Raw genomic sequence first — 23,891 nt, 5'->3', positions numbered from 1 at the left:
GAACTTTATCTTCTGAACTGCTCCGCGATTAAATTAGGACAATAAAGACGCGATTGAAACAAACACGGATTTGGTAAAGTTTTATTTAGAAAAAAGGCGACGTCCGTCTACACGTGCGGCAGGCAGGCGGCGAGCGCGCGGCGTAGCGCTTGGCGCACGTCCGGACGACCCTCGCAGAAGACGTGCGTGGCGTGAGGCTCGACGTGCACGAGTGTGTCGTGCCGCGGCAGATGCACGATGCTGCCGCCCTCGCCCTCCGCGCCCGCCTCCACCCGCGCCGACCCCACGCCCTCGCGAGCGAGCGCCCGCACCAGCGCCTCCACGTCCGGGCTGCTCCAGTGCAGAGGGGCCGCTCGGGCCGGCGCCGGAGGGGCCACCAGCTCCACTCGCGCGTCGCGCACCCTCAGCTCGGCCGCCAGCGGGGCCGCCCGCAGCCCACCCGAGCCGCCGGCCACCTCGCGCGGAACCGCCCTAGCCGCCAGCGTGCCGCAGAGCGTCCCGCGCGCGGCCCGCCTCCGGACCGTAGCGGCCTTGGCCGCGCCGCGCTTCACGACGACCGTCGGCACGTCGGCGCCGACGTGCGGCCGCCCGGCCCCGCCGCCCGCCGCGTACTGCTCGGGCAGCGCGAGCTCGCGAGGCCGCAGCTCGCGGACCAACTTGTTCGCCTGCGAGTAGTTCAGCGACGTGTCGATCGGGCAGTGGAACGCCTTCATGGCGAGCGGCTGGAACGGCGCCAGCGCCTCGACGTACGGAAAGTCCGGCTCTGAGGATAGAGAAGGGCGCGGTACAGTCGATCGGCAGGCCCGTCCGAGGCGTGTGACGGGCGAGGCTTACCGGTGAAGATGACGGCGTGCGCCGGGTTCGATGCCCACAGCTCGAGCAGATGCACGGCGGCGCCGAAGCGCAGGCTGGGGTGTCCGGCGAAGACGACGCAGGGCTGGCGGAAGTCGGGGAGGTGATGGAGTGCCTTGGCGTGACGCAGGCGGCCGGCGCGAGCGAGCGCCGCGTGAGGGAAGGGCTCCTCGGGCAGAGCGACGCGCGCCTGCTTGCCGCCCGACACCCACTCGGCCAGGATGTTGCTGTAGGCCAGCGACGCGTCGGCCACCGGCGAGATCACGTAGAGCGGCACGCCGCCGAGCCCGGCGCCCTCGAGGTGCGCCGACAGGCACTCCAGCAGGTCGTAGAGCACGCCGCTCGGGTACACGGGCAGCAGCACGGAGCCGCCGGCGCGGAGCGTGAGCGCGGCGTGCACGCACAGGTCGCCGAGCATGTGGTCCGGGTTGTGCGCGGGCGTCTGCGTGAGCGCCGCCAGCACGAGCAGGTCTGCGCCGCGCAGCGCCGCCTGGTTAATTGGGCGCGGATGCGTCGTGAGCGTACTCGAACCGCTCACGTAGGCGACCTTCTCGTGCGCCGAGCGCAGCACCCAGTTGGCCGAGCCGAGGCAGAAGCCGGAGGAGACGGCGGTCGCGTCGAGCGCGCCGTACAGGTCGACGCGCTCGTCGTAACCGACCACGCGAACGCGAGCCAACGAGCGCGCCAACGCCGCCGCCGAAAACAGTCGGCGCCAGGCGCGAGGCCGGACCGCCTGCGCCAGCGGCGGCGGCAGCAGGTGGACCAGCTCCTTCCAGCGCCGAGCCCCAGGTCCGCCCTCGCCCGTAGCGCCGCCCTCGCTCAGCCACTCTGACAGCTCTTCTAAGTAGAACCTGCACAACATTCTCTATAGGGATTCTGCCCTAAACGGAGCTTGAGCCATGCATTAGTTTGAATGTCACCTTCCAATCTGCAGAGTGGGCTCAGTGGCATACACTTGTCCTTTGAATCCCGTCTCCTCTGTGATGAATGGCAGGGCCATCATGCATGTGTAGTTAGAGATTAGAATGACATCTAACTGAGAGAAATCCACCACCTTGTCCAAGGGGGGGCAGAATTCTGGCACGCTGTCCACAAACACGCGTCCACAGCACTCCTTCAATTCCTAAATTTTTTAATTTAGTTTTTGGATTATACTTTAATAAGACCTTATATTGTTCATAATAGTATACTATTTTTAGATAATTTATACAAAACTTTGCAGTGTCATAAGTAGAAAATATGCCAAGTGTAGATTTAAAAAAAATGGTATAAGTTTTCCCTATAGTAGTATATAGTATCAAAAAAGAGCCGTGGCAGGTGGCATGTGGACCCGAAGTGCCCAGGTCTGAAATTTATGGTGACAATTAGAGGAGGCATTTGCCAACAAAAGGCAAACAGCAAAGGTTGTCGAGGGAATGTGAATATTCAACTATATTTAAGTAAATTTTTTCAATATTAATCATGTATAATGTACATTTTAGATTAAGTAAAATTGTATGTTGTCTGAATAAAGACTTGTATTATTATATTTATATAGCAAGGAACAGTCAAAACTAATAGAGAAGTAACAGTGTCGTGAGAGTATTATCTCAAAAGAGATTTGGAACAGAATCAAATAATATTAATGTACACACTGCTGAAATTGTATAATGTTATTGGCCATTTTAAATTCTTATTTTAGCACTGGAATAAGTTACATGTTCAAACTATAGTAAAATTTTAACAGCGAAGAATTACCCCTTCAAGTAAAGGATCATTTATATGAGGTGGAGTGTAAGTAGGAAGAGAAGCCAGACGCGTGCTCGGCACCGGCGGCAGAGGTAGGAAGTTAAGTACTGAGTGCGCCGACAGCCCACAGTCCAACATTATTAGCAGCTCCTTGAAAGACAACACGAAACATGGTTTCGCTGCGTCGCTGCTCAAACAGTACTACAGAGATAAAGTATTTATTTTTATTAATAAGGTTTTTTATTAAATTCTGTTACATATCACAAAATTTTGAATAAACTTACCAATTTCATCTTTCAATTTCTTATATAGCCTATAATTATTATAGTACTTTGTATTTTTTTTAAGATTGCCTTCGGTTATAGACATTAAACATAAATGTATTTATTGATATTCTTATAAACTCTTTCACCACTTAAACGTTCGATGACACTCATGATATTTATTTTTGTTTATATTAAAAAAAATATACCCTACTCAAAACTATGTTTATTTTGTTTCTAAATGTTGTAGTGTTATAAGTGTAAACAGAAACTAGATAGACTATCAGACGGCGCACAATCGAACTTGACGTTTGTGCCACAGAGTACATTATATATAGGATATAGAGTACACTCGACATAGTAGTGCACTAGCGCTACCTGGAGCTCGTTGTGCTAACTAATATACTACAAAACGTGCGTAGGCATAAAATTTCACGTTACCAAGGCCCATGCTGATAAACATTATTGTGTTCCGCTTGACATTCGAGGGCCATTATGAGAGTACAATGCTTCCGTTTCCAAAACCATCAAATCAAAATAGCTAGTTACCGACCCCTTTCTTTTACGTAACACCGCTGACAACGCCCAGCATGTGGAATTGGAACTAACTTTTTACCGCGTTAAAGCAAGCTACGAGAATTCTTGTTTATCGTTATTGTATTTTGTTATATTATGTTTCTTTTTGTAAGTAGGTAATAATTATTGTTAACTGTTTATATTTGAATGTGTACATTTCCAAAGTATATATCAGGGGAAAATCGTGGTCTAAGTTAAAAAGGCAAACCTATAACGTAGCTCAGAAATATAACCAAGTAGTGTAAAATTATAGGAAATTTGTGAAAAGGTAAGAAAATGGAAATTGATCGCTAAGCACAGGGAAAGATGAATATCAAATTTCATTTACGCCATCTACCATGACAGTAAAAACCACAGAGTACATTGTTAAAATTGCGATTTTGTGTACTTGATATCAATGCCATCTACTGCAAACAGTGTTTAAAAACGCTAATAAAATTACACATGTATGAAGTGTTAAAACACTGGTATGGGTCTCACATAAATTTATCCAGTGGTATATGACATTTTTTATTAATAGCGGTATGTCTAATTGTATTCAGCCACATAAGCTATAGGTGTATATATTAAATTTATATTATTCAATAAACTTAAATTTAAATAAATGTTCATATGCGAATGGCGAAATGATTTGAATTCAGAAAAGGAAGACAATACTCTCCTGGTGGTTGTAACAAGGGCCTTTTAAATTTGAATCACTGTTAAAAAAAGAGACCTAAGGATATGTGGCAATTGATGATCCACAACTCTGCTCTGTGTTCCTTACAAGGTGTTCTTACTTAACAAAATTACGAGATCAGTTGAACCAATCGTCCATAGAGAACAGGCTGGGTTTTGTCCAAACCATTACCCCAAAGACCAGATCAACACACTCCTAATAAATATTGAAGAACTGTCAGAATGGCAATGAGGATTTATCTTGCCTTTGTTGAATTTTGGCAGAGTCAAGTGGATACAGGAGCCTTGCGCCTTGAAGAAATCGGCGTCACACTCTTCGAAGAGAGCCTCAAACTGGCAATAGATTGTGAAAGCCCATTGTAGGGTACAACCCCATCTGAGGGTTATAGGAAAAAAATCATGTGCTCAATTCTTAAATTCACGTAACAATTATGTCAATTGCATAATTGTAACGTGAATTGAAGAAAAGAAACTACCTCGATTAGTTTCTACAAATGAGTAGGTATTACTAACCCAATCTCTGAATAGCATTGATTTTGGGGTGGGTTGAGACATAACTTTCGGAGGCAGGTAATGTGCAAATGCTTTTTGATCTCGCATAAAAAAAAAAAGCATATACGAGTATATAAATAATAGCCGATAGTTTTAAAAGTCTAGGTAGTTTTATGTACCAGAGGGCAATCGGGCAGGAGGCTTATTTGATGTTTAATGATACCAGATATACATTGCCAGAAGCCTCGCGAGTGTATTGCCAGAGTTTTAAGAAATTTTTTACGCTCTTTATTGAAGGATCCTAAGTAGTATTGGTTCGGATATACTTCATACTTACTTGCTTCTTCTAATCTTCATACATGTTATGTCCCACCAATGAGGACCAATTTCATTTTCAAAAACATAAATATTCAAGTTAAAATATGTCTATTAGGTTTGTTTGTTTCAAAGAATAAATTAGAATCAAGTTGGGAAAGAAATTCGTCGTCATGGAAATTTAACGCATAATACGTCAATCAGTTGATGTTATTATTATCATAATAAACTTCCTTTGGTTACAAACACCGATATTACACAGACACCAAGATACAATATATCTACTATAATCCGCATTAGATACCTACATTTAAAAGTAACTTATTAATATTCAAAACGTCGAGTTGTGTAAATAATTACTACATTCACGTTTATATCCGTTAAGGCATTATTTACATACCTACTTATAAAAGTTATTATATTTTTCATGAATAAAGTAGAATTATGATTGGTACCATAACTTAAGTCGGACCAAGTAGGCATTTGGTCAATTAATTCGAATTTTATCAGAAACCTAACAAACAATTATGTTTATTAACGTTGAATATTTAATTTAATATTCATGTGGGTCAGAACATGACGCAAAGGTCCGATTAGGTAACGTCCACCATTCGGAGGTGTAGTACGAGCGAGTTCACACGTGCAGCCATGGCGAAAATATTCACGCGGCAGCAGGTAAGCGAGCTCGAGAGCAAGGAAAACGCGGCAATCATCATTGATAACGTAGTGTATGACGTTAGCGGCTTCCTGGAAGACCACCCCGGAGGGCCCGAAGTGTTACTGAACAACGCCGGCCGCGACGCCTCTCGCTGCTTTCACGAGGTTGGCCACAGTGAGGACGCACGTGCCTGGCGCGAGCGCTTCCGCATCGGGGAGATAGCACCCGAAGATCATTGGGAGGTACTCACTCCACCTCCGGCGCTTAATGTCGCCGCTACGAAGCTCACCTGGAGCGGAGCGTTGGACGTACTAGCGCCGCCGCTGCTGTTCGCAGCCGTTGCTGTTCTCGGTTACCTTTATTTGTTTTAACTCGTTCTTCGGAAATGATTTCTGAGATACTGTGGATATGGGACATTGGTGGACAATTAAGTTTCGTTCGTAAAAACTTGACACCACTGTGTGAACTAATATAATTAAAATGTGCTTGCAATATAATATAACAGACAAGGATATACTAATGAGGTTATGGAAATGAAATGTGATCCGAAATCGGTTTAAGCAAAATATTCTAAGATTTTACTATATAACATATTGAATTTTTTGTCAATATCTTGTTTAGATTTGGGTAGGTTTTGATAGAACTGTGAATTATGGTCTAAGTGTGATATAGTATTTATTATTTTGTAAATAAACTTTAATAAAATCGTTGAGTTATATTTGTTTAATGGATGTTCGGCGCTGAAGGCTAACTAGTCCAGTAGGACATTCACGTCACGAGGCAAGTTTGCGTTCATTGATTGCTCAAGATTTACAAATACGTTATACCTAAAGTAAATGTGAACTAATGAACGCAATCATTTATTAATGTTGCGTATATACTATTAATTTACTTGGTCATTTTAACTTCTTGTAAAATAGATAATTAAAATAAAAAAATTCAAGCTGTGAATAGGTAGTCCTAAATACATTACGAAGCAAATTTTATACCGGTTATGTTATTATTTACGCTGCCGAGTTGTACAAGGTCATTTAGTTTTAATAAAAAGCAGCTATGATTTATGCATAGCTGTTTATTCTCTATGAGGCCACGCACTTGCTAGACTTCTGGAAAGTGAGTGTCCATGTTATCACTTAACATCAGATGAGCCTCCTGCCCTTTTGTGCTTAAAAATGAGGGCATTCAAGGTGGGTTAAAAATAATAATGCGAGTCCGTGCTGGTATTTTACTATTCTTTCTGCTGATAGATGCGAAACGTTTGCTTTGTTGGTTTTATTATTATGATTAGTATTCAATATTTTGGTTGTTCACGAGGTTAAATTAACAAATGGTTGTACTAAAGAATTGACGCCCGGAACCTACATAGATAAAAGAAAGATTACGTAATACGTGGCACTCTGTAATTATTATCTTCTAATTGGCATAGACACTACGTTATTCACATTGGTAGGGAATATGCACGATAAACAATCAAAACATCAAAATTTTATAAAACACCTTTATTACAAAAGTTCCATTGAAATATTTAACCACCATAGATTATTAAATGCTAAATTAATTTAAATTTATATTATTTTTCAGTAAGTTGATGCCTGTAATGTTTTTCCTAATAAATAACCTCTAGTCTGATGAAGAAACTAAGCAGCCGAGATAAGCAACTGTGTTATTAGTCCACCCAGAGCTTCAATTGTCATTGTGTCATTGAAGTTCGGGAGTCATGACTGGCTTTTAATTTAACGAGCCATAACGTGCGAAGACTAAGACGAATAAACTTCGTCAATTATGTTATTGTCTCTGTCACACACATTCTCAAAGAATGAAATGTTCTATACTACATGATCGTAATGCACTAATACGCCTTACTTACTTTTTCATTATTATTGAACTATGCGGCATATCGCTCGCTATAAATTATCATAAAAACATAAACACAAATCACTATACTCCGCACAATACTAACTAGGCGTATCACGTTCTATAAGTCGTGCCATAGAAGTCCTTTCTAGAACAGCAAGTAGTAAAGCAGCGTGGCGAGAACGCCCAGAACTACGGGCAGACGCCAGGCAGCGGAACCAGAGTCAGACGAGAGCGTAGTTGGCGGGTCAGTTTCGCTCCAGGAGCGCTGTGGAGTCACCGGCTCGATACGATCGGCGGCTACCACCTCGCCCAAACAATACTTCACCATAAGTTCTTTGGCGTCGAGACTGTGACCAACGTCATGGAACATTTCGCTGGCTTCCTGTCCTGCAACCTGCAAAAACACCTCGTGGCCACCCGGATGGTCATCCTGGAACTTAGTCACGTCGTACACGCGGTTGTCGATGATTATCAGCAGGTCACTTTTGTTATTCCTCCGAGACACTTCATTTCGCGTAAACTGTTTTTCCGAGCTCATATCTGCTCACATGCAGTTCTTGTGGCTGTTTATCGCTGACGTGCGTTTGCGCCGGGCGTGTAAGCCTTACTGAGTGAGACGTGCGGACATGTTATGTACTGAGGTCGGGGCTCGCGTCCTCGACTCACAATTGAACACATCATACTCAGATAACAGGCTGATATAATGATAACAGGCGAATATCGCATCTGTACTTTGTATTGTAAGAAATTCAGCTACCTGACGGTAGATAGGTAAGTTGGTAATTAGGTGGGCTGGAAAGTTCGTAGGCTAACATAGTAAAAAATCTTTATTTTTTGATAATTCCAAATACTTAGTTCGAGAGCGATACAACGTTTTTACCGGTCATACACTTTTTAGATACCATTTTTATAGTACGATTTGTCTTTAGCCTCAAAATAAGCTTCAGTTTCGGCGATTACTTCTTCATGAGCGGGAAATTTATATCCAGCAAGTATTCTCTTAAGGGTCTGAGAACAGGAAAAAGTCGGTGGGGGACAAATCTAGAGAATAAGGTGGATGCGGAAATAATTAGAAGCCCTATTCATGGCTTTCGCCATAGTTTCCATCGATTTGTGACACGGTGTTTTTGGTCGATGGTGAGCTCGTGCGGTACCCACTTTGAGCTGAGCTATTGCATATCCAAATATTCATCTAGGATTTGTCCAACACGTTCCTTTGATATCTTAAGGGTAAGCTATCTTTTCAACTTCACTTTTCGATTATCCCAAATATTTTGTGGACTTATTTGATGTTTTTGTCGGTAACAGCCACTTTGGGGCGACACTACGTACAACGTTTTTTTTAATTTTTCTCATCTGATACTAAAAGATACCGCCGTCCATGGACATTGCCAAAAGGCTCGCAAGTGCGTGTCCGGCCTATTAAGATTTGGTGCGCTCTCAAACCACTTCTCAACGGTTAATTTTCCTGGTGCAGAGTCCAAATAATGTTTATCAAGGCAAGCGTTGGCTTCAATACTATTTTTTTTATACCAAAAAGCAATGCTTTATTAACATACGAAATTTCTTTTTATAAATTTTTTAAACAAACAAAAGTTCCTTCACTCAAAATACTATATGTCACATACTAATACATAGTACGACAATGGTCAAATTTATAGACGTGTCTTTTAAAGGTTAGTGCTAGCTAAATTCATTTTAATTTAATACTAGTAGCGCATTTATGTGTCAACTTTGAGTGTGACAAGAAAAATCTTTATATTTGACCAACAAATAAAAATTAGGCGACTTCCTAAATGAAAAGAAGTATGTTGTAGTTAAATGTTGTGGTTAAATTTGAAATAAGACAATTTTAATATTAAATATTTTATTTGAAAACAAACTTATATGATTTATGTATACATATAGTTTTGTTTACATAGTCTTCTTATAGTACATAATATTTAAAAGTGTCTACTTAAATCGAATTTATTGTAAAACTTTGACTATTTTATAGTTATATTTACATGTACTCTATACAGACGTCAACGCAACTAACATTTACAATGTATCGTCTGTTAATATCTAATATCGTATTGTAATGTGCGGTGGGCGCTTCGCCAGTTGCCACGGCCTCAGACGGACAGACCTTTCAAACACACCTTTAGGGCGTTGGGTGAAGGAAGAGAAATATCACTATTTGTCTCCGTCACCACTCCATTTATTATCTATAAAATGTGACTAAAGTTTGATATACAACCGATATATTTCTAGTTCATCAAACTTTGATTCGTTAGAAATATAGAAGCAGACGTGCAGATTTACACAAGTGTAACCTTGTACTTTGTTACAATTAATAGGTTGAGAAGTAACCAGTATTGCCTCAATTTTCTGTTAGATATTAAACTACAGTCAAAACCGGTTATAACGACATTGAAGGGACCGTATAGTTGCCGACGTTATATCCGATAGTCGTTATAAGCAATGTCATATATTATTTATACACAAGTATAGTTCATATGTATGTACAATACATACAAGTTATATAATTATCATAGTTATCTATCTAGAATAGGTAGGTATGGGTTATAATATGGTATGTTAATATTATAATATGTAAACGAGTCAAAAAAGAAACAAAAATATTTATTACGAAATAATTAGGTACAAAAGTAATCAGTCATTTTGGTCTGTTTTATTTTAGCCCAGTCTCAAATATTTTTTGCATTTCACGTTTCATACTCCTCAAGGTATGAGTATCACCAGTATCAAACTGTTCGTTAAAGGCAACAAATTTTTGCAAAATCGTTACAGCGTTAAGAGTCTCGGAAATCGTTGTTGGCTGAAACTGTTCGTTGGGAGAAAGTGCGTAGATAATAATATGCCTAAATATTCATTCAACGCCTCTAAATAAGATTTAAAATAGTTTGTATTGTTTTGTTTTGCTAAGACAAGAAGCGGTTGGTCGTTATAGCCGATGAATATCGATAAAATGTCGTCGTTGTAAGCGATATGTCGCTGTATCCGATGTTGTTATAAGCGGTTTGTTTACTGAATAGTTTACTAGGGATTCGGACGGGACCGTACAATCTGGTTGTAATAACCGATAGGTCGTTGTAAACGATGTCGTTATAACCGGTTTTGACTGTAATTCGCTATATTTATAAATATAGTTGTTTTACTTTAAAATAAATTTAAATTCGCTAGATTGAAGTAATTACCAAATTAATTCGCACAACGATTTCAATTCCTTGAACACGAAATCATTCAACATACAAAATTTAATTACATCATCATGATTTTACAGATTTTATTAATTAGGTACATCTGAAAACAAAATAATAGAATTACAATGAAACAAGCATGACCGCCAGAACTATTATGTTGTTACTGTTCCAAACAAGTACCTATACCTACTCAAACCTCTCTCGTTATTAATAGTTATTTACACGAACAGCAAAAGATAACGATCAACTGATCTGTTCCTCTATAATCTTTTGTATAACAATTATTATTTAAGGTTTCTATTTCTAGAGTGGCGCGGTATAAAAACATTACACACTTATTTTAAATTCACGAATAATAATCAGTAAACCATATTTATTAATTAATTTGGAATACCACCGTCTTTACAATACAGCTTTTTAAGACTTTCAACGAGATAATTCAATATTAAACGTATAATCTTAAAAATATCAATTTTACACTGACAAATGTGAATTTAATTTGCTCCTATGGCTGGTCATCGTATCCTGGACTCTGAAGTAGTTATAACTTTTCCTGATAAAAATAATATTTAAAATAAGATTATATACAGTGAATAGTTTAACTCGGAACACAACGATCAAGTTATAAATGCGTCTTTAAGACAAAATTTGATACCTTTCGTTCGAGTCCAAACAGAGTTGATAACTTTCATCACGGGATACTCGGACCAGAGGAGTTGTTAGAGTAGGACCCGTCAGTTACTTGCTTGTGACCCACCGTCTGCCGCGAACCATACTATTTACAACGGCTAATTCGAGCGAAGTTTTACAAAAATCTAATTGTGAGACGTTCCATTTCACTTACGTTATAACAATTATGTAACGATTCTCTGAGTTTTAATTACACATTTATCCTTTATTCGTAAGTTATTTAATTAAGAAATAAGATTTTCTGTACAAGAGTAGCCGGCACCGGTTCGTCAATCGCTTTCACGACCACGGCGACGTCGTCTAAGAACGCCCCCGCGGTGAATATGAATCCAGAGGACTCGCAGTTATATTTCGCTCATAAAAAACCTTAGTTAAGACGCGTGTAATTGGGCGGCGATCAGCTCGCGAGCAGGGCGGAGCGCAGACGCGCGTGCAGTAGCGAGGCGACCAGCAGCAGCGCGATAGCCCGCGAGCTGTCCGACAGACCCGCCGATCCCGTCTGCATCGCCGCCGGTCTCTCGCCTGTCCACACACAGCGCATATCAAAGACGACATACTCTAGAGCGCAACATTTACACGATGCGAGTGTTCTGGTCCAGAACAACACCCATCAGCGTTAAACGCCACTTAGCACAGGAGGAATGTTAGTCAAATCAGGGCAAGTATCTAGGAACGAGAGATAGTCAGTCAACCTTTATTTTAGTACCCTAAAACTAGTCTTAAAACTTACTTTTGGTAGACTATCCGTGACTCCAGATTTTCCGAGGTCAAAGATAAAAAAATCGTTTTTTACACATCTTTTGCAAGTATCACGTTTTCTTTTGGTTTTATGCTATATATGTATTTATCATAAATAAAGTTAGAATTAAAAATATTTCAAGAATTTCCCCTAATTATTATTTTATTTTATGTTTATTACTAAACGAGTATTATTAAATGAATATATACTGTATTACTTAAAGAAATATTCATTATAAAAGTAGTTATTAAAAAATTACAAGTTTAGGATACCAAAATAAAGGTTAATACAAGTTTATAGCTGATTATGCCATTCCGAGGCGAAACTCCTAATATTCGTGGACGCTTTGGACGTTGGCCCAGAATAAACATTCAATGATTGAGTTCTTTAATTTTCAAGAAGATATTGAATTAGTGTAAACATAATGTAGAATGTGCAGCTCGGAAATAATCTAAATCCCTCTCACCATTGAGCACATGCACTCGCACGGAGGCTAGGTCGGCGTTAGAGGGTGCGCAGGAGTAGCGGCCGGAGTCGGCGGGCGCTGCGTCCTGCACCAGCAGATACGACGTCGTGGCCGCGCCCTTCTCCGTCACCACCGACACGCCGCCGCGCGCCGAATCGTACGAGATCACCTGCTTCACACCCACGCCACCTTCACTACTCTGCTTTACACATGCGCTTTAGACTCACAATTATTCACTTTAAAATATTAGAATCCTGTAATCTCGTGAGATAATTATTATTTTAATCACACTTGGAAACACCGTTGACACGGTTTTAATTAGACATGTAATAGTTTAGCTACACGTGTCGTTCCATCGTCACTCACCGTATCGTTGACGAGGAAGCAACTCATAAAAGTGGGCTACGGCTAATGGCCCGTGTTGATTAGATTTTGTTGTCTAGTCGGGTATTACATTTAAAGGGTTTCAGATGTGGTTTATTATGAAATCCGGTTTGAGTTTACAGATTTTCAGACGATACTTATGCGCTATAGATACATTATATTATGGAGCAATGACATTAATTGAGAAGTTCTTATAAAAACATTATGTAAATGCGGCGCAAGGCGAGGGTGACAAGCTCTAAGCTTCTAAGCTATAACAAAGTAGTAGAAGTGAATAATTACTTTTCGGCCGCTCACCTCGTCCTCGTGGTACCAGAACACGTAGGCAGGGGGCTCGGGGCTGAACTGGATGAGGCAGGTCAGATTGATGGTGGATCCCATATCCACATGAAGGTCGGGGCCACCCAGGATACGCGCCGAGGGCACTGAAATACCCATCACGAGTAGGTTAACTTTAAAATGTTTTTATACTCATTCAATATTTTATAAATTAATTTTTCTTCTTTTTCGGATAAATACCAGGTGATGATGAGATACCATCGCCTTTTCAAGAACCACTTAATGCACTTTTTTAACTTCCTTTTAAGCTGAGAAATAAAATTTGTTTAAACGAGTTTTTCCTCAAGTACTTAGAGTACGTTGGCTCCAGGTTGTGTTGGTGTTATACAATAATCTTTTATATTATTAACTACTACGTAAACATGCATTATCGAATTATAAATGGTCATTATATAAATGGAAAAAATAAAAAAACAATTTAATTACACAAATCATGTATAAGCACAGTACCTACAATCATAATATAATATAATCTATGTAATCTGTAAAGTCACGATGATAATTGTGAAAAGATAGCAAATATATGCTGAATCACTGCGACTAACATTTTAATACAAACACTTCAAATATGTATTATTATTGTTTTACTACTTTTACAACACGACCGAATTACCACAGAAAATAATAAATATATAATATATAAAACGTTAGATTTAGGACACATTCCAAACAGTAATCAATAAATATTTTATTATAACACCGAAATCCGAATGCTCTAAGCAAATAATGTTGTAATAATAATCGTTACGATTGGGGTTAAAGGTCAATTCAAACAAGTGCACTAGAGGATTTATTATTATTTCGAAAATAACGATAAATCGAGATTAGATAATATACAAATTAAAGGTAATAAGTGAAAGTCACCATTACATACAACAAATGGCTGATTCATTACGATTGGTAAAAATGTTGGTCCGTTTGGTAAAAACAAAACAGGAATAGAGCACATTGCAACAAACATCATGAACACTTTTATAAAAGGATATTCAGAAGTCACTAAAATCAATCCCAAAATCAGTGGCGCTACAACCTCTTGGGCCTCAGATTTCTGAATCGGTTTCATGATCATTTTTAAATCTAATAGGCAAGAAGGTGATCAGCCTGCAGTGCCTGACACACGCTGTCGACTTTTTGGGTCTAAGACATGTCGATTTCCTCACGATGTTTTCCTTCACCGTTCGAGCTAATGTTAAATGTGCACATAGAAAGAAAGTCCATCGGTGCACAGCCGGGGATCGATGCTACGACCTCAGGGATAACAGTCACACGCTGAAGCCACTAGGCCAACACTGCTCCCGATGGTTATACCGTTGAGGATAACTGCTGCCTGCCAGAAGGACCCAGTCAGCCGTTGTGATGTATTCATAGAACTGGAGCTAGTCAAAGTGCATTTAGTTGCGGTGGTACGGAGGATTTGGAAATGCATTTTTAACCTATATCAAAATACTATTAAAATGAAATACTGAAGAATGTGTGGAAGTCTCACTGTTGGTGCAGTCAGCGATTCTACGACGAGCAAACTTGTACCTTTTTTGCTGGAATACAATTCCTTGTTAACTTATGACAGTTTGTTGTAGATTTAGCGGCAAAGGCGTTACACTAGGCGTTCTTAATTTTTGACACTTCCTGCATAAATCCCTACTACCTATTACATAAATAATAAACTAGCGCAATACGTTTATGATTAAAAATGATACTTTATTCAGAGATGATAAAATACTTTTTTTATTATTCAATATACCAATAAATCATATAAGTAGTACTTAATTTTTTTATCTGTGTGTATTTTGGTGAGTATCCTTTGAAACTATGTTTTGGAGACAAGTTGGTAAATGAAACTTGGCGTGCAAAACCTTCTGCCCTCGGCTGGCCCAAAGAAACTGAGATTTAGCTAGCGAGCAGCTGCAACAAAGACGCCTGCGATTAAACCAATTGGCCAACGCTGCAGCTGAGTGCTCCACTCGCAATTGTTTGAGACCGCGCGAGTCGCCATTGAGCTTGGTTTCTTGTTACTCTGACTGCGACGACTGCTATTAGTTCCTCACAGCGCCAAGCTTTTGTCTCGGATTTCAAATTTCAAGGGTAATAGAGTTTAACATTCATACCAGGCGTAAATAAATTTGATTATTATGAGCTACTAATCAAATTTAGTTCAGGTCACTATAAAATGTATAAACATTTACCAATAATATAATATTGTATAAATACGTATAGTGTACTTATATAACTATTGTACGTAAAAAATTGTCATAAGTGAGACCCCCTCACTTATGACAATTTTTTACGTATTACGTATATTAAGACCGGGAGCTTCAGAGAGATTCATTATTCAAACCTCCTGAAAATTCCAAACTCATAACGTTACATTTATCGTAAGCAACATATCACAAAGCACAATTAAGGCAATATTAAATCACCGCTGCTGACGTAGTGAAAAAAGAATCAATTCATTTCAAAGATTCCATATTTTTTGCAAATAAAAGTAACACTTTAAAGCATAGCATTTTAATGATTGCGTCTAAAATTTTTAACTAGTAAGTTAGTTAGTACTATCTTACTGCAGCTAGGATGAATAATGAGGGCAGGAAAACCGATGAATGAAATAGTGCTGCCAGCGAGAACATCTAAACGTGGTGTCAATACTGTTTGAATGAGAAGCTAGTGTTGAACTAGCGTCTAATTAAGGTAGATGTTTTCAAGATGTAACGGGTTTTTATCTGGTTGAATCAGATATTGCGTATTTTAAAAAGTCAAAAATCATTTATTCATATAGGTAACAGAATGTACACTTATGAACGTCAAAAAAGAAATATACATTAAATGCTTCTAATTATTTTACATTTACTGCCAGTTCTCAAATCAAAGGCGTAGAACGGAAGAGAAGAACTAGCAATAAACTCTCCGCCACTCTTTTTAATCACCAAGTTTTTTGTTTTACACAACGTTTGTAAAGAGCTGCAACCATTACACCATGTTCGATATGACATCTTAAGTAATAAATAATAATAAAATAAATTAAAAACAAAGATTTTTCCTCTATCAGCAGGAGGCATGGTGAAATAGGAGCACGCACTTAAATTCTCGTGGGTAGTACTTAAATGAATACTTTAACACTAGATGGATATGTGCTTAATCCCAGTAGTTTGTATTTTGTATCAGTTCGTTGGAGCGTGTTATCGCAAAAAATCACAGAACAGTGGCGCTTCGCCTAACATAAAATTCCATCAGGCGAAATGGAATACTTAAGTTTGAGCCGCGGCCGAGACCCACAATTTCGTTCGTTTTCAATTACACCCAAAGTTTATCCTTTCATTTTTTACTAACCTGCGTCGACAAAGCCCGACAAAAACCTGCAACTTTCAATTGTTTTCTACGACGATCTCTTCCGTACTAAAACTGCTTCTTAGGTTTATAACACCTAAATATACAGGTTAGGCTTTACTGAAGTCGTCATTTAATTTTGTATTTTTTTAAATTGCTGATGCTAATACTACGGACGTAGAAAAGACATGCGGTAGATCAAAAACAAATCAATCATGTATTTATCAGATTAAATAAAAATTACTGGTTAAACGTAAACCTAACACTAGGCAAATCATCGCATTTATAGTCATTGTCAAGTGAATTCGTAAGAAAAGAAGAAGTAAGAAATGTTGCAAAATATTTCGTGCTGTTATTATATACAAATAATTATTTTTGCGGCAACTCACTGACAACTTAGTAATTATGATGAATATCTTCTCATTTACCAATCATAACTTTCTTTATTGTTCAATAGGAAATCTCCCCAAAGAATACAGAAAAAAAATATTACAAACATAAACACACTTTTTTGTTCCAAAGATATACATTATACATAGTATAAATATGTGATAATTATAACTGGAAGTCGTTTTGTTAATTTAATGAAAAGAATTTACGTATTTGTTTCAAGAGGTAGGCTTATACAATTTAAATTGAATTTGGGACCAAACGACAAGCGTATGTTATAATATGAGAAACGTGAGATTTCTCATTTAAATTAAAGAATTTCACAACTTCGTTCGACTTACATACTTGAATTGCGTATCTCGTGTAACCGCTTGAGACTAGCACACACATAGTGTGATTGAAGTGTGAAGTGTTTTTGAAGTAATTTTGGATGTAGTTGTTCTAGTTCTGTTTCGTTTTGCGAGAACAGGTGCGTGCCTCGTAGATAGTAAATGCTATCTAAACTGCACACGTTAAGATATATCTAAAAAATTTCTCTTTTCATGACATTTACGTGATAAAAAACCAAAGATCTAACATATATTATGCCAATGAAATTATGATTAGAGTTCTATAACTGCAGGTAACGTAACTCATGGGCCGAGTAGACGAGGTTTTTGACCAAGCGGTGACCGAGTGAGCTTCGCGTTAAATTCGTTGCATGGGGTTCATCACCTCTTTGCCAATACGCTGCTACATTTTATCTTCCTCACGATGCAGTTTATTGATGAAATATAACAATACGTGACATTTTTCTATTTCTCTAAATATATTGAGATGAGCCTAGATCGATATAGATACGACGCGATGAGCGAGTGAAGCGAAAAACATTACAAAAAGTTTGCAACATTGTTTCGGCATAAACCAAAGAAACTAAAAATTGTCCGCTGTCAGGAGAAAATTGGTTCACTCGTTTGTTATCGAATTCTTAATTAAAGTTTGCGGACTTTTATTCAATTTTAATTTAGGCTCTGTTTTTAGGTGGAATTTATTAGTTTATAGGATAATGCGAGTTAAATAAAAATAAATGGGTCTTTTTTGTTAGAGAGGTGTAAGAAAGGTAAGTTTTTTATTTATTAGATGCTTAAAGTAAGTCGCTAATCATATTATATAAACTGCACAACTAAGTGTGGTTTAAGATGAGACTTAAAATAGGCTGAATTATTATATTATATTAGCAATCTTTAAAAACAACTTTTCTATTGTTTAAATAAGACTTCTTTTTGTTGATGATTTTGCCGCCAATCCCATGACAACTCTAGCTTTGTAAGACAGACGGAAGCTAAAGGATTCAATGAAATATAAAGCCACGATTTTTCCTTTTACACATTTTCCAAGTGCAAAAGCACAACGAAATCAAAATGGATGCAATTTCCGTGGAACTTCGACTGATTCACTTTGTTTCACAATTGTGTCAGACAAGACGCATTTTATGCGTCTACTTAATATTTATCTTAAGTAACCTTCACTATATATTAATGCAAAGGTTTAATATACAATGGTAGTTAAGTGTACTAAGAAAGCGAAGGGTGAACCTCTTAAAGGATTACATTACCATAATTTCTTCCCCAGTCATTTTGCGCACTCGCCTCTATTTACATAAGAATTATTTAAACGCGGAAAAATTGTCAATAAATTTTTCTACACTATTATTAAAACTATGTATGCTGTATGTAAACTTCAAATATATCATATCTCAAACTTCATTTGTGTTTTATAACTATTTTATGATAGATAAAAACTTCGTTATTTACTTAGAATCTAAAAGTTTATTATAAAAGGCCTTGAATCCGGCCTATAATCCATGTTTACTCGAGTAAAAGAAGAAAATGACACTTTACTACGTTGACAGTGTTATAATTTGGTTCCAGGTTGAGAATCAGGGTAGAGGGGTGTGGTGCGGCCGACGTTAACGTTCGCGCAAGATTTACTCGAGCGACACGCTGCCATCGCATTATACTAACTGACATCTACCGCGCCCGGACCTCTTTGTACATATTTATTATCTATCGGTACGAGATGACACTGTTTGTTGCTTGCAGATAAAGCGTTTGAATATCTGTAGGTACAACATTTTTTGAAGTCCCTCCGTGCGTGAAGCCACCTTGTGCATTATTTATCAATTAAATAAGTATCTGCTAAATTATGCATTTAATACAACTGTTTTTGTTGAGTATTTTCAATACACATATGACGAAAACTTAATAAGAATGTGTATTTCACAAAATTTCAAACAAAGGAAATACGGCGTAAGGCTTAACTTCAACTTCGCAATTCAGCCATTTGCCGTTCCCAATGGACAGTAATGAGATATTCGAACTTCCCTAAGACAGTAATGATGTATATAAAATTACCTAGGGACCTGGATGGGGAATTATGGTCTCAGTTCTTTGTGATATATGGACTTCTACAACCTTATGGCCCGCTTCGTAGCAATAATGGGATGCTTAGCACATCAAATCAAAAAGTACGAAAATACTGTTTTAACACGAGAGTTTGAATATTCGGTAAATCCATAGTTGTCATTTAAATGTATTATTCGGTAAACTAACATCGGTGGCGCTCATTCAGATCCTACTCTGAGATGCTAAGTTTGTATGTAAACTAGAAGGTGGGAATCTCTAAGGCGAGCTACTTAACAAGTTGGGAGCAGGCTTAGAGCTTTGCCAAATGTGGGTAACTAGGTGAGGAGTACGGCAAGAATGTCGATAACTTTCGTCGTCTTTCGACGTTTGTCTGACACTACAGCGTGTAGAGAAACTAAGCATTAAGTTGTGGACATATCCCTAAAAGCGAAATCAAAAATTGTGTCAAAAGTTGAGTAGTGTCGACCACGAAACAAAAACAGGAGTTAAACAAATCGATAGACCCCAGAATATTATTAACAATATGTGAGTGGTCAGATGACGAAGAATTTAGGCGATGATGGTTATAACGAAAGATGTATTAAGACATAAGAACGTTAAGGGAATGATTTTGCCCTTATATTAATATCTTTAAGAAAAATACACATTTTGAGAATCAGAAAACAATAATCTCTATGTAAATCACGTTTCAGGCTAACTGCCGTAAAAGGAAACTCTAAATTAAAACGTAAGCGCTGCATGAAGTTCTACGACAATTGTTCCGACGCCTCCCTTCCCCGTTCTGCCCAAGCCGGAGAGAGATTGAAATCGAACAAGTATTTATTCAGTGTACATTCCATTTAAAGACGACGGAATTACTTTACAACCAATTTAATTAATTTAACTATTCCTCACGCTTTGATATATCAATGTAATCATCTGTTAACGACAAATGTCTAATTCTTACTACTCAGCAGAACTGTATCAAGCGATTGAAGTGTTTTTAAAAATAAGTCTAAAGTACGCCATTAATAGTATGTCATTAATATGAGTTTAAGAAGGCTTAGATAACAAGTTCACACGGAACAGGAGAGTTGGTTGTAAAACGTGCTCGAGGACGAGGTCGTTGTGTTGTGAGCACATTAAACACGAGTCCGCTCTGCATTGTTCCCGTCAGGGCTTTTAGCGTTTAAAAACTTTCGCAAATGTAATTCAAGCGAAAAATAGCGGTTTCGCGATGCAATCACCACGTTATTTTAAATTTCGCTTAAACGATGTTTCTCGACACAATGAGAGTCGAGTTAAAATACGGCTTATGATTGTTGAAGCTGGCTAAATCTCATTCGCTTGTTTGTCGAGCACTCGTCCGCTGAAGCGATCAAAAATAACGGCGAGCGAGTGCGGCGCCGAGCGCTATTGTAGCACTCAATGAGTGAAATGGAAAAGCTGCATAAACGCACCACTAGCTTTACCGCTTGTGTTTCATTCGGTTAATACGAGAGCGATCAACGCCACTCACCACTTACACTACCTCACCGTGCTTTCTTTTCATATCTGGATTATCATTTGTAAATACACCTCAGCCGCTTTGCAGACGAAATAAGTTATATTTTATAGACAACTATTTTATTTGAAATGCTAATTACAACACTAATTACACCTTAATATAAAGTATTTTATTTTTAGATGTACTTAGCGTCGTAGAAGCAGCAGTTTTAGCGGAGTGAGGGCCACTCGACTCGCCTGCGAGACAATGCTCATTCAGGCCACTGAGCTGAAAACTGAAGAGAATAAGTAAAACTTCGTTACTTCTTCCTCACTCACCCCACAAGATATTTTTCGCACAAAAGCTGACTTTATGTTTATCCTGCCTTCATAATAATATTATTAGTTCAACGCTCACACAGAGATTTTAGTTGGGTAGGTGAAACAAATATTAATTATAATCAGACCAATTACCGTATTATTATTGTAGTGTTCATGAATTTCTAGAACATGTGAATAGCCTGTGTTTCTTATTTTTGCTTTGATGAAGTGTCCACTACTTCTGCCTTCTTAATGCGATATTGTTTTACAGTCAAAGCAAGTGATCCTACTTCCGCCCAGAGTAGCGAGTGAAGTCTTATTTAGAATTGAAGCATATAAAAAGTTTGAGTGAGCTGCAGACTCCTATGAATAATTCAACTTCTGAGCGTCTCGTTAGTTTCTCTAGATGGAAACCGGTAACGGCTCATGTCAGTGCGGCAGCTAAGCGAGTGACGGACTCTTCGCGCTTCGACGGAAATCTGAAAGATACATGACAGACGCTCTGAAGATTCAACAATAGTGTCTAGAACTCGCCTCTCATGATCGAAGACCGTTGTACTTCTGGGTTTCGTGTAATCATCAAAGTCATTAGAAATGTAATATAATGTGCGGTGCGGCGGAAATGTAACATGGCAGTGCGATTAGCCCGTCACTCAATTAGCCGACAACGAGCATATTATAATATTGTCCGGTATCACATATAAAAAATTTAACTGGGATCGTGTTAATTGACACGTAATTAAATGAATTGTAACACATAAAATTTGTGATTGAATGATTTCAAAATGCGATAAAAGAATAGATAAACTAAAAGTACATACGATAGAAGAGACTGAAATATGTATGTCTGATTGTCTGACACTTTGTTTTGCTCTATTATACTACCATTGAAGATACCCAATCCTATTTAAATTTCTGCGTAAGTGTGGAATTTCATGCACGTAATCCCTAAGCAGCTAACAAAATAACACAGAAGATAATTAAAATATTACGCTAATTAACGTTAATACGAGATAATTCCAACATGATTTAATTTAAGTTTGACGGATGTTCCATGAGCTCGTATAAAAGAGGGTTTATATTAATATAATTATTGTTATTAATATATTACTTACACTAGCAAGTGCCCGCGATTTCGAGTGCGGGGATTGCGCGAATGTACACTCTTATTCAGTTAGAACTTATTTACCTAGTGCATGAAATTAAAAGGTTTTCTATTGGGGCTAATACAGTATATTATCAGCACAGTGGGGTGTAAGAATTTAGACCCCTACATTCAGTGAATTTTTTTGGACTATAACTATATTGGTGACATTTGCTATGCAATCTTATCAGGCACATTGTAATTAATATATTAAATTTTTTTCATGACATCGATTCTTGATCGATTTTTTTTCAAATACATACATATATAACGTAGAAACGGCAAAGATTTGACGTAGATAAAGACAGGCAAAGACAACGAGGCACGGGAATGAGGAGGCATAAAGCCTCTGTGACCAATAATGTTATGTAAATATGTCTCAGAAATATAATGGAAAATGTTAAATATCTCGTTTCATACCAACAGCAAAGTAAGTATTTTATGAGTTAGGTTATCTGTTACAACTTGTCTTTAATGTTCGTATATTTGCTAGTTAATTATTGATTTGACGTTTAATAAGTCATTAAGGACAGTGTCTCACTGACATAAGCGGCAACTCTGAGGTCCCGCATATAACTTTAAACTCCGACTGTAATTTAATATACTTGTCTATGAATATGGATTAAAAAAAAAGGATTCCGGTGTCTGTGGCCAAGACCAGGGATTTCCGTGCTACTCGTACAAGAAAACTATCTAATAAAGTATCAATGTTGTGTATATGTTATATATTTCCAGGTAGACCAGCTCCGCCAATTAATATAAATATGATGTTTGTTTTTGCAACTTAATAGTGACAAGACGTAATATAATATTATCGGCTTTCCCTAATAATAAATCATAAAAGTCTAAAGTTGGTTCAGCTCGCAGCAACCTTCAGCATAAACTTGTATGTGAAAGCCTGAACACCGCCGAAACTCCTTGTACATGAGCTAATTTAAAAACTAGTGTGAAATTTTCCCATAAAGTCATTTAAATTATTTATAAACACCATGCCTTTTTAGCTTACATCTACTGTAAGTAGTTGAAACGTATCTCAAATTTGTTAGTAACTGATTGCGCACACGGTAGTAGCACAATAACACACAAACACACACACCTGCGTCTGAGAACATCCGTTGGTAGATCTCGTCACAATCTGTGAAAAGCATTTTGTATGAAATTTACCATTTTGACGTCAGTTATATGTCATCAATAAAATTATTTAGCCCTTCATAATCTAAAAGGATTGACGATCTTTCGGTAATCGATAATGAAACATAAATAGTTCGGTAATTCGTTGCAGGATTCCCTATCGTGTGACGTATCGGAATTTCATTTAGCTACACATTCTAACATGATACGTGTCGCGTGAAGGGGTGCGAGCCTACGACTATACCGATTAACGCCATTTACTAACATAACAAGTAATACTTAATGTAAATAAATGATCAGAATGAGACTTAGGTGAGGTGAATTAAAGATTGTACTATGTAATGAATTCTGTCACTCCACCCGACAAAAAGAGAGACAACAATAGGCATTATTAGAGGCCTTTATCGGATTTACAACAAATAGGTGTTTTAGACGCGATCCGGCCGATTAATTCCGATCACGCTGCTCCCCA

At 38.4% G+C, this 23,891-nt stretch overlaps 2 protein-coding genes across 7 annotated transcripts in view; both read right to left on the bottom strand.

Annotated features, from left to right (window-relative positions):
• Positions 1-67: 67 nt before the first annotated feature.
• Positions 68-3,159, bottom strand: LOC125059554 (integrator complex subunit 9). Its single transcript, XM_047664022.1, has 5 exons — positions 2,865-3,159; positions 2,590-2,781; positions 1,773-1,975; positions 835-1,703; positions 68-763 (listed from the first exon to the last, which is right to left on the bottom strand). The coding sequence occupies exons 1-5, from the start codon at positions 2,871-2,873 to the stop codon at positions 108-110; spliced, it is 1,929 nt and encodes a 642-aa protein (XP_047519978.1). The 5' UTR covers positions 2,874-3,159; the 3' UTR covers positions 68-107.
• A 7,392-nt stretch (positions 3,160-10,551) lies between these two features.
• Positions 10,552-23,891, bottom strand: part of LOC125059562 (zwei Ig domain protein zig-8-like) — a 159,462-nt gene continuing 146,122 nt past the window's right edge. The window contains exons 5-8 of one of the 6 annotated variants that reach the window (XM_047664037.1): positions 23,385-23,423; positions 13,187-13,329; positions 12,521-12,692; positions 10,552-11,837 (exon numbers count right to left, since the gene is read on the bottom strand). In XM_047664037.1, coding sequence (XP_047519993.1) covers positions 11,713-11,837; positions 12,521-12,692; positions 13,187-13,329; positions 23,385-23,423 — 479 coding nt within the window. In that variant the 3' untranslated portion in view covers positions 10,552-11,712. The remainder of the gene's footprint in view (positions 11,838-12,520; positions 12,693-13,186; positions 13,330-23,384; positions 23,424-23,891) is intronic. The other 5 variants (XM_047664038.1, XM_047664039.1, XM_047664040.1 and 2 more) reach the window with 5 other exon arrangements.

Source organism: Pieris napi, chromosome 20 (assembly GCF_905475465.1).
Source record: "Pieris napi chromosome 20, ilPieNapi1.2, whole genome shotgun sequence".
NCBI classification, from domain to species: Eukaryota; Metazoa; Arthropoda; class Insecta; order Lepidoptera; family Pieridae; genus Pieris; species Pieris napi.
Note: the sequence above shows the minus strand (reverse complement) of the source record. Positions and strands in the feature narration are given on the sequence as shown.

Excerpts from the sequence above, each read along its gene's own strand:
- LOC125059554 (XM_047664022.1), bottom strand. Across the intron at positions 1,976-2,589 it reads ATGATCCTTTACTTGAAGGG|GAATTGAAGGAGTGCTGTGG; the intron begins GTAATTCTTCGC and ends TAAAAAATTTAG. Across the intron at positions 1,704-1,772 it reads CCCACTCTGCAGATTGGAAG|GTTCTACTTAGAAGAGCTGT; the intron begins GTGACATTCAAA and ends AATGTTGTGCAG.